The sequence below is a fragment of the Tachyglossus aculeatus genome, chromosome 22 (assembly GCF_015852505.1).
Source record: "Tachyglossus aculeatus isolate mTacAcu1 chromosome 22, mTacAcu1.pri, whole genome shotgun sequence".
Taxonomy (NCBI): Eukaryota; Metazoa; Chordata; class Mammalia; order Monotremata; family Tachyglossidae; genus Tachyglossus; species Tachyglossus aculeatus.
This window is the reverse complement of record NC_052087.1, coordinates 58,356,362-58,369,340: the sequence shown is the minus strand read 5'-3', so window position 1 is coordinate 58,369,340 and position 12,979 is coordinate 58,356,362. Positions and strand designations below refer to the sequence as shown.

The following is a 12,979-nucleotide window of genomic DNA, read 5'->3' as shown; positions in this document are numbered from 1 at the left end:
TGGAGTCAGAGGTCATGGGTTCAAATCCCGGCTCCGCCACTTGTCAGCTGGGCGACTTTGGGCAAGTCCCTTCACTTCTCTGGGCCTCAGTGACCTCATCTGCAAAATGGGGATTAAGGATGTGAACGCCCCGTGGGACAACCTGATCGCCTTGTGATAATAATAATGATGATGGCATTTATTAAGCGCTTACTATGAGCAAAGCCCTGTTCTAAGCGCTGGGGAGATTACAAGGTGATCGGGTTGTCCCACGGGGGGCTCACAGTCTTCATCCCCATTTTACAGATGAGGTCACTGAGGCACAGAGAAGTTAATATATGTATATATGTTTGTACATATTTATTACTCAACTTATTTATTTTACTTGTACATATTTATTCTATTTATTTTATTAATCATCATCAATCGTATTTATTGAGCGCTTACTATGTGCAGAGCACTGTACTAAGCGCTTGGGAAGTACAAATTGGCAACATCCAGAGACAGTCCCTACCCAACTGTGGGCTCACAGTCTAAAAGACTATTTATTTTATTAATATGTTTTGTTTTGTTGTCTGTCTCCCCCGTCTAGACTGTGAGCCCGGTGTTGGGTAGGGACCGTCTCTAGATGTTGCCAACTTGGACTTCCCAAGAGCTTCGTACACACACAGTAAGCGCTCAATAAATACGATTAAATCAATCAATCAATCAGTTGTATTGATTGAGCGCTTACTGTGTGCAGAGCACCGTACTAAGCGCTTGGGAAGTACAAGATGGCAACATATAGAGACAGGCCCTACCCAACAGTGGGCTCGCGGTCTAAAAGAAGTGACTTGACCGAGGTCACCCGGCAGACTAGTGGCGGGGGCGGGACTAGAACCCAGGACCTTCCGACTCCCGAGCCCGGGCTCTGCTGCTTCTCAGAGGCACGGGCTGGGTCGGTGGGGCTCGGCCTGGGGTCATCATCATCATCAATCGTATTTATTGAGCGCTTACCGTGTGCAGGGCACTGGACTGAGCGCTTGGGAAGTACAAATTGGCAACATTTAGAGACAGTCCCTGCCCAACAGTGGGCTCCCAGTCTAAAAGGGGGAGACAGGGAAGAGAGAGACAGAGAGGGGTGGGGGTCCTGAGCCCCCTATCCCCCCGGGCCGTGCCGGGACTAGGAAAACGGGACCGCCTGTCCGGCCCCCCGCTCCCATCCCTTCCCGGGTACTCACCCCCGGCCCAGACAGCCCAGCCTGCGGTTCACGTCCCTCTGCAGCAAACCCTCCAGCAGAGATCTCAGCTCCGGGGAGAACGAGTCCGGCATCTCCACGGTCTGCGGAGGCGGGGAGCCCCTAAATCCCGGCCTCCTCCGGGGAGGGACCGGCTCCCTGAGGGGCAACGGTCCGCCTCCCCCATCGTTAACGTCCGGCTCCCGGCCCGGGGGCCGCAGGCAGCTCAGAGCCTCTTTCTGGCATCCTCACCCCCTCCGCCGCCGCTCACCTCCTCACCGGGCCTCGTTCTCGCCCGTCCCGCCGTCGACCCCCGGCCCACGTCCTCCCCCTGGCCCGGAATGCCCTCCCTCCGCTCTCTTCCTCCCTTTGTCCTTCCCAAGCGCTTAGTACAGTGCTCTGCACACAGTAAGCGCTCAATAAATACGATTGATTGATTCAAAGCCTGAGAGCTCACCTCCTCCAGGAGGCCTTCCCCGACTGAGCCCCCTTTTTCCTCTCCCCCGCCCTACCTCCTTCCCCTCCCCACAGCACCTGTATATATGTATGTACACATTTATTACTCTATTTATTTTATTTGTACGTATCTATTCTATTTATTTTATTTTGTTAGTATGTTTGGTTTTGTTCTCTGTCTCCCCCTTTTAGACTGTGAACCCACTGTCGGGTAGGGACCGTCTCTAGATGTTGCCAATTTGTACTTCCCAAGCGCTTAGTCCAGCGCTCTGCACACAGTAAGCGCTCAATAAATACGATTGATGATGATGACTTAGTCCTCTATTTTACTTGGACATATTTCCTATTCTATTTTGTTAACGATGTGCATTTAGCTTTACTTCTATTTATTCCTGGGCAGTTGTCCACGTATTTCTTATTCTATTTATTTTGTCCGCGATGTGCATTGAGCTTTACTTCTGTTTATTCTCAGACACTTGTCCGCATGTTTCGTTAATGCCGTCTAGACTCCGAGCCCGCCGTTGGGTCGGGACCGTCTCTTTGTGTCGCCGACTTGCCCGAGCGCTCAGTCCGGTGCTCTGCATCATCATCATCATCATCAATCGTATTTATTGAGCGCTTACTGTGTGCAGAGCACTGGACTAAGCGTTTGGGAGGTCCAAATTGGCAACAGTTTGTCCTTCCACACTCTGCACACAGTAAGCGCTCAGTAAGTACGACTGAACGAGTCCCCCCCACGCCGCCGCGGCCTCACCCCCCCCAAGTCGCTCACCGTGGTCAGAGTCATGCGGTCAATCTCGTGTTTGTCCTTGGTCTTGTGCTGCCGGAAGGGGCTGTGCCTGCGGTCCGGGGGGACGATGACGACGACGACAGAGACCCCAGACCGGCTTCCCCCCGAACCCCGCCGCCCCCCGTCCCAGCCCCGGACCGAGCCTCCCCCTCTTCCCCGGCCAGGGGTCCGCGGCCTGGCCCCCGGGACCCCCCGCTCACCCCCGCAGCAGCTTGAAGAGCATGCAGCCCAGGGAGAACCAGTCCGCGCTGCTGTCGTAGGCCACCCCCTTCTGCAGCACCTCCGGGGCCATGTACCCGTGGGTGCCCCTGCGGAGAGCCCCGCGGGCACCGGTCAGGGGGCACCGACGGCGGGGGAGGGAGGGAGGGATGGCGGGCCTCGGGGAGTGGGGGGAAGAGGGAAGGCCGGGTGGATGGAAGGAAGGAGAGAGGAGGGAGGGAGGGCGGGTTAGGCGTAGCTGGCACTGACACGCTGGCGTGGGGCTTCTTCTTGGAGAAGTCACAGGCGAGGCCCAGGTCCGAGATGCGCACGTGGCCGAACTCGTCCAGCAGGATGTTGGCCGGCTGCAGGGAAGGGGGAGACCGGGATGGGTCGGGATGCGGCCGGATGGACAGGTGGGGAGCCTCCCTCGAGGCCCTAGAGTGACCCCGCCGGACTCCGGGAACCGCGGGGCAGAGATGGAGAGGGGAGGGTTGGGGGTCCGGGTTGAGGCGGGGACGGAGAGGGGAGAGTCAGGGGTGCTGGATCACCGGGGGAGTCGGGGATCTTTTAGACTGTGAGCCCACTGTTGGGCAGGGACTGTCTCTATATGTCGCCAATTTGTCCTTCCCAAGCGCTTAGTCCAGTGCTCTGCACATAGTAAGCGCTCGATAAATCCGATGGATGATGATGAGGATGGAGGGGGGAGAGTCAGGGGCGTGGGATGGCCTGTACTGGATACGCACGGGGAGAGTCGGGAATGGAGAGGGGAGAGTCGGGGGTGGAGGATCATCATCAATAGTATTTATTGAGCACTTACTGTGTGCAGAGCACTGGACTAAGCGCTTGGGAAGTCCAAGTTGGCAACATATAGAGACGGTCCCGACCCAATGGTGGGCTCACAGTCTAAAAGGGGGAGGCAGAGAACCAAACCAAACATACTGACAAAATAAATAGAATAGATATGTACAAGTAAAATAAATAGAGTAATAAATATGTACAAACATATATCCAGGTGCTGTGGGGAAGGGAAGGAGGTAAGATGGGGGGATGGAGAGGGGGACGAGCGGGAGAGGAAGGAATGAAGGCCTCCTGGAGGAGGTGAGCTCTCAGTAGGGCCTTGAAGGGAGGAAGAGAGCTAGCTTGGCGGATGATCCGTGCTGGATCAGCGGGGGAGAGTCAGGGATTCATTCATTCAATCGTATTTATTGAGCGCTTACTGTGTGCAGAGCACTGGACTAAGCGCTTGGGAAGTCCAAGTTGGCAACATACAGAGATGGTCCCTACCCAACAGTGGGCTCACAGTCTAGAAATGTAGGGATGTAGGGTGGTCTCTGCGGGGTCACTGGGGGAGAGTCAGGGATGGAGAGGAGAGAGTCAGGGGGTCTAGGCGGGTCCCCGCTGGGTCCCTGGGGGCCAGACCGGTGGCCACTGGGACACTGCTCGGCGCTGACCTTGTACGTCATCAATCGTATTTATTGAGCGCTTACTATGTGCAGAGCACTGCACTAAGCGCTTGTACGTCGGCCGGGACACGGGCCTGGCCTCCAAAAACCGCCCCGCGTGAGCTGGGAACCAACGGCATGGGGGGGGGGGGGGGCCCGGGACTCGGGTCCGGAGGGAACCTGGTGGACGTCGGGGACACCGGGCTCTCTGACCGGTTCCGAGGGGCCAACGGGTGAAGGCTCGCGTGTGCGTTAATTCTATTTGTTGCTCTGCACAGTGCTCTGCACATAGTAAGCGCTCAATAAATACGATTGATGATGATTTGTTCCGACGATTTTGACACCCGTCTCCACGTGGCGTTTTTAGACTGTGAGCCCACTGTTGGGTAGGGACTGTCTCTATATGTTGCCAACTTGGACTTCCCAAGCGCTTAGTCCAGTGCTCTGCACACAGTAAACGCTCAATAAATACGATTGATTGATTGATTGATTGATTCTGTCGTCCGTCTCCCCCTTCTAGACCGTGAGCCCGTTGTCGGGTAGGGACCGTCTCTCTATGTCGCCGACTTGGACTTCCCAAGCTCCGAGCCCAGTGCTCCGCACCCACTAAGCGCTCAATAAATACGACCGAATGATCGGATGAATGGATCAGCGTGGCTCAGCGGAAAGAGCCCGGGCTTTGGGGTCAGAGGTCACGGGTTCAAACCCCGGCTCCGCCGACTGTCAGCTGGGTGACTTGGGGCAAGTCACTTGCCTTCTCTGGGCCTCAGTTCCCTCATCTGGAAAATGGGGATTAACGTGAGCCCCCCGTGGGGCAACCCTGTGACCTCCCCAGCGCTTAGAACAGTGCTTTTAGGCTGTTTTAAAAGGACGGGCGCCCTTTTAGACCGTGAGCCCACTGTTGGGTAGGGACTGTCTCTATATGTTGCCAACTTGTACTTCCCAAGCGCTCAACAAATACGATTGATTGATTGATTGCTTGGCACATCATCATCATCAATCGTATTTATTGAGCGCTTCCTGTGTGCAGAGCACCGTACTAAGCGCTTGGGAAGTACAGATTGGCAACGTAGAGAGACGGTCCCTACCCAACAGCGGGCTCACGGTCTAAAACGGGGAGACAGAGAAGCGCTTAATAAACGCCGCCGTTAGTATTATTATCATCACGGAGGAATGAGCCCGCGTCGGGTGGGAGCGGGGGCGTCCAGTTCACCTTCAGGTCGCGGTAGACGACGAAGCGGTTGTGCATGTGCTCCAGGCCCAGGATGATCTCGGCGGCGTAGAAGCGCATGTCGGACTCGGAGAAGACGCCGTGCTGGGACAGGTGATAGTGGAGGTCTCCCCCTGCCAACGGACGGGGGCGGGGAGGGGCGGACACGCGCATGCTCAGGGCCAATTTAGCCTTCATCCTATCATCATCAATCGTATTTATTGAGCGCTTACTATGTGCAGAGCACCGTATTAAGCGCTTGGGAAGTACAAATTGGCAACACATAGAGACGGTCCCTACCCGCCAGTGGGCTCACAGTCTAAATCCTATCGATTCCGACGACTTGACACCCGTCCACGGGGTTCGCCCCGCCGCCCGTCTTCCCCGCTGCGGGTGGGGACCGCCTCCCCGCGCCGCCGGCTTGGGCTTCCCCGGCGCTCAGTACAGTGCTCCGCACCCAGTGAGCGCTCGGGAAATACGACTGGAGGGATGAACGAGTGAATTGTCTCCCCCTTTTAGACTGTGAGCCCACTGTTGGGTAGGGACTGTCTCTATGTGTTGCCAATGTGTACTTCCCAAGCGCTTAGGACGGTGCTCTGCACATAGTAAGCGCTCAATAAATACGATCGATTGATTGATTGACTGATTGATTGAAAAGGACGGGGCGGGAGGAGGCTCTCACCGTTCATGAGGTCCAGGATGAAGCTGAGCTTGTCGGGCGTCTGGAAGGCGTAGGACATGCAGACGATGAAGGGGCAATCCTGGGGGGAGCGGGGGCAATCAGAGGGGAGGTCGTCATCATCATCGATCGCATTTATTGAGCGCTTACTGTGCGCAGAGCGCTGTGCTAAGCGCTTGGGAGGTACACGTCGGCAACATAGAGAGACGGTCCCTACCCGACAGTGGGCTCACGGTCTAAAAAGGTCGAGGCGGGAGGACCAAATGGGGATTGAGACCGTGAGCCCCCCGTGGGACAACCGGATCACTCTGTAACCTCCCCAGCGCTTAGAACAGTGCTTGGCGCGTAGTAAGCGCTTAATAAATGCCGTTAAAACCAAGCGGAGGACCCGGCGAGGGAGGGAAGGCGGGGGGAGGCTCACCCCGGTGCTGACGAGCGACAACATGATGCGCTCGTTCAAGGCCAGCGTCTCCCCTTGCTTCATCTTGATGCGCTTCTTGTCCAGACACTTCATGGCGTACCTGATGGTGACCATTTTGGGAGTCCGTTAAGCGCTCAGTCGGGGCCAAGCGCCGGGCCCGGGGCCAGGACGCGGGCCGGCGGCGAGACGGGCGAGATGGAGGCCCGGGGAGGGGGGGAGCGGGCTCTACCCTGGGTCGGATACATTCATTCAATCCATCAAGGGTCCCTACAGGGCGCTTACTGGGCGCGGAGCGCTGTACTGAGCGCTGCGGAGGGAACGATGCAACGGTTGCTAGGCACGGCCCCTGTCCGCAAGGAGTTCGGGGAGACGGAGAGGGAGACAAGACGTTAATAGGTTACAGCTCCGAACCTAAGTGCCGCGGGGATGGCATGAATAAAGGAGGCACATATGAATGCAGGGGCGGAGCGGAAGGGAGGAGGAGTGAGGGGAATGTGGGCCTAATAATGATAATAATAATAATAATAATGATAATAGCATTTATTAAGTGCTTACTATCGGCTACGAACGGAAGTGCCGCGGGGATGGAATGAATAAAGGAGGCACATACGAACGCGGGGGCGAAGCAGAAGGGAGGAGGAGTGAGGGGAATGTGGGCCTAATAATAATAATAATAATAATAATAATAATGATAATAATGATAATAATGATAATAATGATAATAGCATTTTTTAAGTGCTTATTATCGGCTCCGAACGTAAGTGCCGCGGGGATGGAATGAATAAAGGAGGCACATCCGAACGCAGGGGCGAAGCGGAAGGGAGGAGGAGTGAGGGGAATGTGGGCCTAATAATAATAATAATGATAATGATAATGATAATAATAATGATAATAATGATAATAATAATAATAATAATAATAGCATTTATTAAGTGCTTACTATCGGCTACGAACGTAAGTGCCGCGGGGATGGAATGAATAAAGGTGGCACATTCGAACGCAGGGGCGGAGCGGAAGGGAGGAGGAGTGAGGGGAATGTGGGCCTAATAATAATAATGATGATGATGATGATGATGATAATAATAATAATAATAATAATAGCATTTATTAAGTGCTTACTATCGGCTACGAACGTAAGTGCCGCAGGGATGGAATGAATAAAGGTGGCACATCCGAACGCAGGGGCGAAGCGGAAGGGAGGAGGAGTGAGGGAAATGTGGGCCTAATAATAATGATAATAATAATAATGATAATAATAATGATAATAATGATAATAATAATAATGGCATTCATTAAGTGCTTACTATCGGCTACGAACTTAAGTGCCGCGGGGATGGCATGAATAAAGGAGGCACATCCAAACGCAGGGGTGAAGCGGAAAGGAGGAGGAGTGAGGGGAATGTGGGCCTAATAATAATAATAACGATAATAATAATAACAATAGCATTCATTAAGTGCTTACTATCGGCTACAAACATAAGTGCCGCGGGGATGGCATGAATAAAGGAGGCACATCCGAACGCAGGGGCGAAGCGGAAGGGAGGAGGAGTGAGGGGAATGTGGGAATAAAAATAATAATAGCATTTATTAAGCGCTTACTATGTGCACAGCACTGTTCTAAGCGCTGGGGAGGTTACAAGGTGATCAGGTTGTCCCTCCTGGGGCTCACAGTCTGCATCCCCATTTTCCCAATGAGGTCACTGAGGCCCAGAGCAGTGAAATGACTTGCCCAAAGCCACACAGCTGACAATGGGCAGAGCCAGGATTTGAACCCGTGACCTCTGACTCCAAAGCCCGGGCTCTTTCCACTGAGCCACGCTGCTTCTAAGCCTGGAAGGCCTCTTGGAGGAGATGCGATTTTGACCAGATGAGAAGCAGCAGGGCGGGGTGGGATAGAGCCCGGGGGTCAGGAGGTCACGGGTTCTAATCCCGGCTCCGCCCCTTGTCTGCTGTGTGACCTCGGGCAAGTCGCCTCACTTCTCTGGGCCTCAGTTACCTGATCTGGAAAAGGGGGATTAGGACCGTGAGCCCCACGCGGGACAGGGACCGTGTCCGACCCGATCCGCTTACGTCCACCCCGGCGCTTAGTACAGTGTCTGGCACATAGTTGAGCGCTGAACAGATGCCATTAATTATTATTATTATTATTATTTGATAAGGTTTTGAAAGTGGGGAGAGCGATCGTCTTGCGGATATGAGGGGGTAGGTTGGCGGCGAGAGAGACGAGCTGGAGGTACGGTGAGCAAATGGGCATTAGGGGAGAGAAGTGTGAGGCCTGGGCTTGGGAGTCGGAGGTCCCGGGTTCGAATCCCGGCCCCGCCACTTGTCAGCTGTGGGACTCGGGGCAAGCCGCTTCACTCCTCCGAGCCTCAGTTACCCCAGCTGTCAAATGGGGATGGAGACTGTGAGCCCCACGGGGGACAACCTGATCACCTTGTATCCCCACGCAGCGCTTAGAACGGTGCTTCGCACGTACTAAGCGCTTAACGAATGCCATCGCTTATTTTATTTTCCGTAGGAGGGGGAGGACTGATGAAGAACGTGGATCGAACCCTCGCTTCGCGGATGAGGAGAGGGAAAGCAGCACGGCCCAGTGGAAAGAGCTTGGACTTGGGTGTCGGAGGATCTGGGTTCTAATCCCAGATCTTTTAATCTTTTAGACTGTGAGCCCACTGTTGGGTAGGGACTGTCTCTATGTGATGCCAATTTGTACTTCCCAAGCGCTTAGTACAGTGCTCTGCACATAGTAAGCGCTCAATAAATACGATTGATTGATTGATTAATCCCGGCTCCGCCAGGTGCCCGCCTCACCTGAGAAATGAGGATTCGGTACCCGCTCTCCCTCCTGTGAGCCCCCGAGGTGGGACTTCCACACCGTGAGCCCGTTGTTGGGCAGGGACCGTCTCTGTTGCCAACTTGGACTTCCCAAGCGCTTAGTACAGTGTTCTGCACGCAGTAAGCGCTCAATAAATACGACTGAATGAATGAATGAATGGGACCGGGACTCCGTCCGATCTGATCCGCTTGGATGTATCCCGGCGCTTAGAACAGTGCTTGCCACGCAGCGGGCCCTTAATAAACGCCACGATGGTTAATTACGAGAGAAGTGACTTGTCCAAGGTCACCTGGCGGAGCTGGGCCGCGAATGCCGGGGGCCGGGCCCGGTCCGGGGACCGGGTGGGTGAGTGGGACCCCCCCCCGCCCCCCGCCGCCGCTCTCGGGGCGCCCAGGGACCACTCACATCTTGCCCGTGTCGGCCTTGCGGCAGCCGTACACTTCGCCGAAGCCGCCGCGGCCGATGATGCGGTGGACGCTGAAGTCGTTCATGGTCAGCTGCGGGGCGAGGGGCAGCCGGTCGCCGATCGGCCCCCTGGGTGCCCCCCACAACCCCGGCCCCTGGACGGTGCCCCCCTTCCCAGCGCCCGCCGTTGGGCATTGACCTCTCTCCCTCCCTCCCTCCCCCTTTGCGGCATCCCTCCCCGTGCGGACCCCCCACTTCTCCTTCCGGCCTCCCGCCCTCCTCCTCTCCCCCCCGATTCCCACTTGTACTTCCCAAGCGCTTAGTCCAGTGCTCTGCACGCAGTAAGCGCTCAATAAATACGATTGATGATGATGATGATTGATTGATTGATTCTCCCCCTTTTAGACTGTGAGCCCACTGCTGGGTAGGGACTGTCTCTATATGTTACCAACTTGTCCTTCCCAAGCGCTTAGCACGGTGCTTTGCACGCAGTAAGCGCTCAATAAGTACGATCGATTGATTGATTGATTGACTGATTGATTCTCCCCCTTTTAGACTATGAGCCCACTGCTGGGTAGGGACTGTCTCTATATGTTACCAAGTTGTACTTCCCAAGCGCTTAGTCCGGTGCTCTGCACGCAGTAAGCGCTCAATAAATACGACTGATGATGATGATGATGATTGATTCTCCCCCTTTTAGCCTGTGAGCCCACTGCTGGGTAGGGACTGTCTCTCTATGTTACCAACTTGTACTTCCCAAGTGCTTAGCACAGTGCTCTGCACGCAGTAAGCGCTCAATAAATACGATTGATGATGATGATGATTGATTGACTGATTGATTCTCCCCCTTTTAGACTGTGAGCCCACTGCTGCGTAGGGACTGTCTCTATATGTTGCCAACTTGTACTTCCCAAGCGCTTAGTCCGGTGCTCTACACTCAGTAAGCGCTCAATAAATACGATTGATGATGATGATGATTGATTGATTCTCCCCCTTTTAGCCTGTGAGCCCACTGCTGGGTAGGGACTGTCTCTATATGTTACCAACTTGTCCTTCCCAAGCGCTTAGTCCGGTGCTCTGCACGCAGTAAGCGCTCAATAAATACGATTGATGATGACTGATTAATTCTCCCCCTTTTAGCCTGTGAGCCCACTGCTGGGTAGGGACCGTCTCTCTATGTTACCAACTTGTACTTCCCAAGTGCTTAGTCCGGTGCTCTGCACGCAGTAAGCGCTCAATAAATACGACTGATTGATGATGATTGATTGATTCTCCCCCTTTTAGCCTGTAAGCCCACTGCTGGGTAGGGACTGTCTCTATATGTTACCAACTTGTACTTCCCAAGCGCTTAGTCCGGTGCTCTGCACGCAGTAAGTGCTCAATAAATACGACTGATGATGATGATGATTGATTGATTCTCCCCCTTTTAGACTGTGAGCCCACTGCTGGGTAGGGACTGTCTCTATATGTTACCAACTTGTACTTCCCAAGCGCTTAGTCCGGTGCTCTGCACGCAGTAAGCGCTCAATAAATACGATTGATGATGATAATGATTGATTGACTGATTGATTCTCCCCCTTTTAGCCTGTGAGCCCACTGCTGGGTAGGGACTGTCTCTCTATGTTACCAACTTGTACTTCCCAAGCGCTTAGTCCGGTGCTCTGCACGCAGTAAGCGCTCAATAAATACGATTGATGATGATTGATTGATTCTCCCCCTTTTAGCCTGTGAGCCCACTGCTGGATAGGGACTGTCTCTATATGTTACCAACTTGTACTTCCCAAGCGCTTAGCACAGTGCTCTGCACGCAGTAAGCGCTCAATAAATACGACTGATGATGATGATGATTGATTGATTGATTCTCCCCCTTTTAGACTGTGAGCCCACTGCTGCGTAGGGACTGTCTCTATATGTTGCCAACTTGTACTTCCCAAGCGCTTAGTCCGGTGCTCTGCACGCAGTAAGCGCTCAATAAATACAACTGATGATGATGATGACTGATTGATTCTCCCCCTTTTAGCCTGTGAGCCCACTGCTGGGTAGGGACTGTCTCTATATGTTACCAACTTGTCCTTCCCAAGCGCTTAGCACGGTGCTCTGCACGCAGTAAGCGCTCAGTAAATACGATTGATGATGATGATTGATTGATTGATTACTCACGTGGATGTTCAGCTCCACGTTCTTCCACTGGCAGAAGCGGGTGAACCTCTCACTGGAACGGCAAGAGCGGGCTCAGGCCCCGGCCCCCCGAGGGTCGGGTCCCCACCCCCCGACTTCAGCCCCCACCCTCCGGGGCTCCGGCGGGTGGGCGCGCAGACCTGACCCCAGCCCCGCACCCACCTCTCAATGAACCGCTGGAAGACGGCCCCCCGCAGGCTCTGGCAGATCTCCTCGATGTAGGGCTGTGGGTGCGAGAGGCGGGTGACCGGGCACGGCTCGGTCCCCGGGGTCCCGCCCGGCCCCTCCCCAGCCCAGGGGGCCCGGCGCGTCGGGGGGCGGAGGGGCGCGTGGGCAGCGACCCGGAGGGACGGGACACGTTCCCGGGGGGTGAGGGCCGGGCGGGCCAGGGGCGCACCTGGAACAGATCGGGCGGCACTTGGTGCTTCATCAGGTGGCTCTGCACGTGCTCCGTGGCGCTCTTGGAGAACGTCTGAGGGAGGAGGGTGGGAGGAATCGATCAATCAATCGTATTTATTGAGCGCTTACTGTCTGCAGAGCACTGTGCTAAGCGCTTGGGAAGTCCAAGTCGGCAACATCTACAGACGGTCCCTACCCAACAGTGGGCTCACGGTCTAGACGGGGGAGACGGAGAACAAAACCAAACATGCTAACAAAATAAAATGAATAGAATAGATAGGTACAAGTAATAAATCTGTACAAACATATATACATCTATACAGGTGCCGTGGGGAAGGGAAGGAGGGAAGATGGGGGGGTTGGAGAGGGGGACGAGGGGGAGAGGAAGGAAGGGGCTGAGTGTGGGAAGGCCTCCTGGAGGAGGTGAGCTCTCAGCAGGGCCTTGAAGGGAGGAAGAGAGCTAGATTGGCGGAGGGGCAGAGGGACTGGGGGCATTCCGGGCCCGGGGGAGGACGGGGGCCGGGGGTCGATGGCGGGACGGGTGAGAACGAGGCCTAACGGTGAGGAGATTAGCGGCGGAGGAGCGGAGGGTGCGGGCTGGGCTGGAGAAGGACGGAAGGGAGGGGAGGGAGGAGGGGGCCAGGGGATGGATGGACAGCCTGGAAGCCCAGGGTGAGGAGTTTCTGCCTGATGCGCAGATTGACTGGTAGCCCCTGGAGATTCTTGAGAAGGGGAGTAACATGTCCAGAGTGTTTCTGGACAAAGA

General features: G+C 55.0%; 1 protein-coding gene across 2 annotated transcripts in view; it reads right to left on the bottom strand.

The window, feature by feature from the left end:
* Positions 1-12,979, bottom strand: part of GRK2 (G protein-coupled receptor kinase 2) — a 42,885-nt gene that overhangs the window by 11,167 nt on the left and 18,739 nt on the right. For both annotated transcript variants that reach the window (XM_038764969.1, XM_038764970.1), the window contains 11 exons: positions 12,212-12,286; positions 11,977-12,038; positions 11,797-11,848; positions 9,637-9,728; positions 6,396-6,495; positions 5,978-6,056; positions 5,299-5,429; positions 2,911-3,005; positions 2,643-2,750; positions 2,425-2,491; positions 1,200-1,300 (listed from right to left, as the gene is read on the bottom strand). In XM_038764969.1, coding sequence (XP_038620897.1) covers positions 1,200-1,300; positions 2,425-2,491; positions 2,643-2,750; positions 2,911-3,005; positions 5,299-5,429; positions 5,978-6,056; positions 6,396-6,495; positions 9,637-9,728; positions 11,797-11,848; positions 11,977-12,038; positions 12,212-12,286 — 962 coding nt within the window. The remainder of the gene's footprint in view (positions 1-1,199; positions 1,301-2,424; positions 2,492-2,642; positions 2,751-2,910; positions 3,006-5,298; positions 5,430-5,977; positions 6,057-6,395; positions 6,496-9,636; positions 9,729-11,796; positions 11,849-11,976; positions 12,039-12,211; positions 12,287-12,979) is intronic.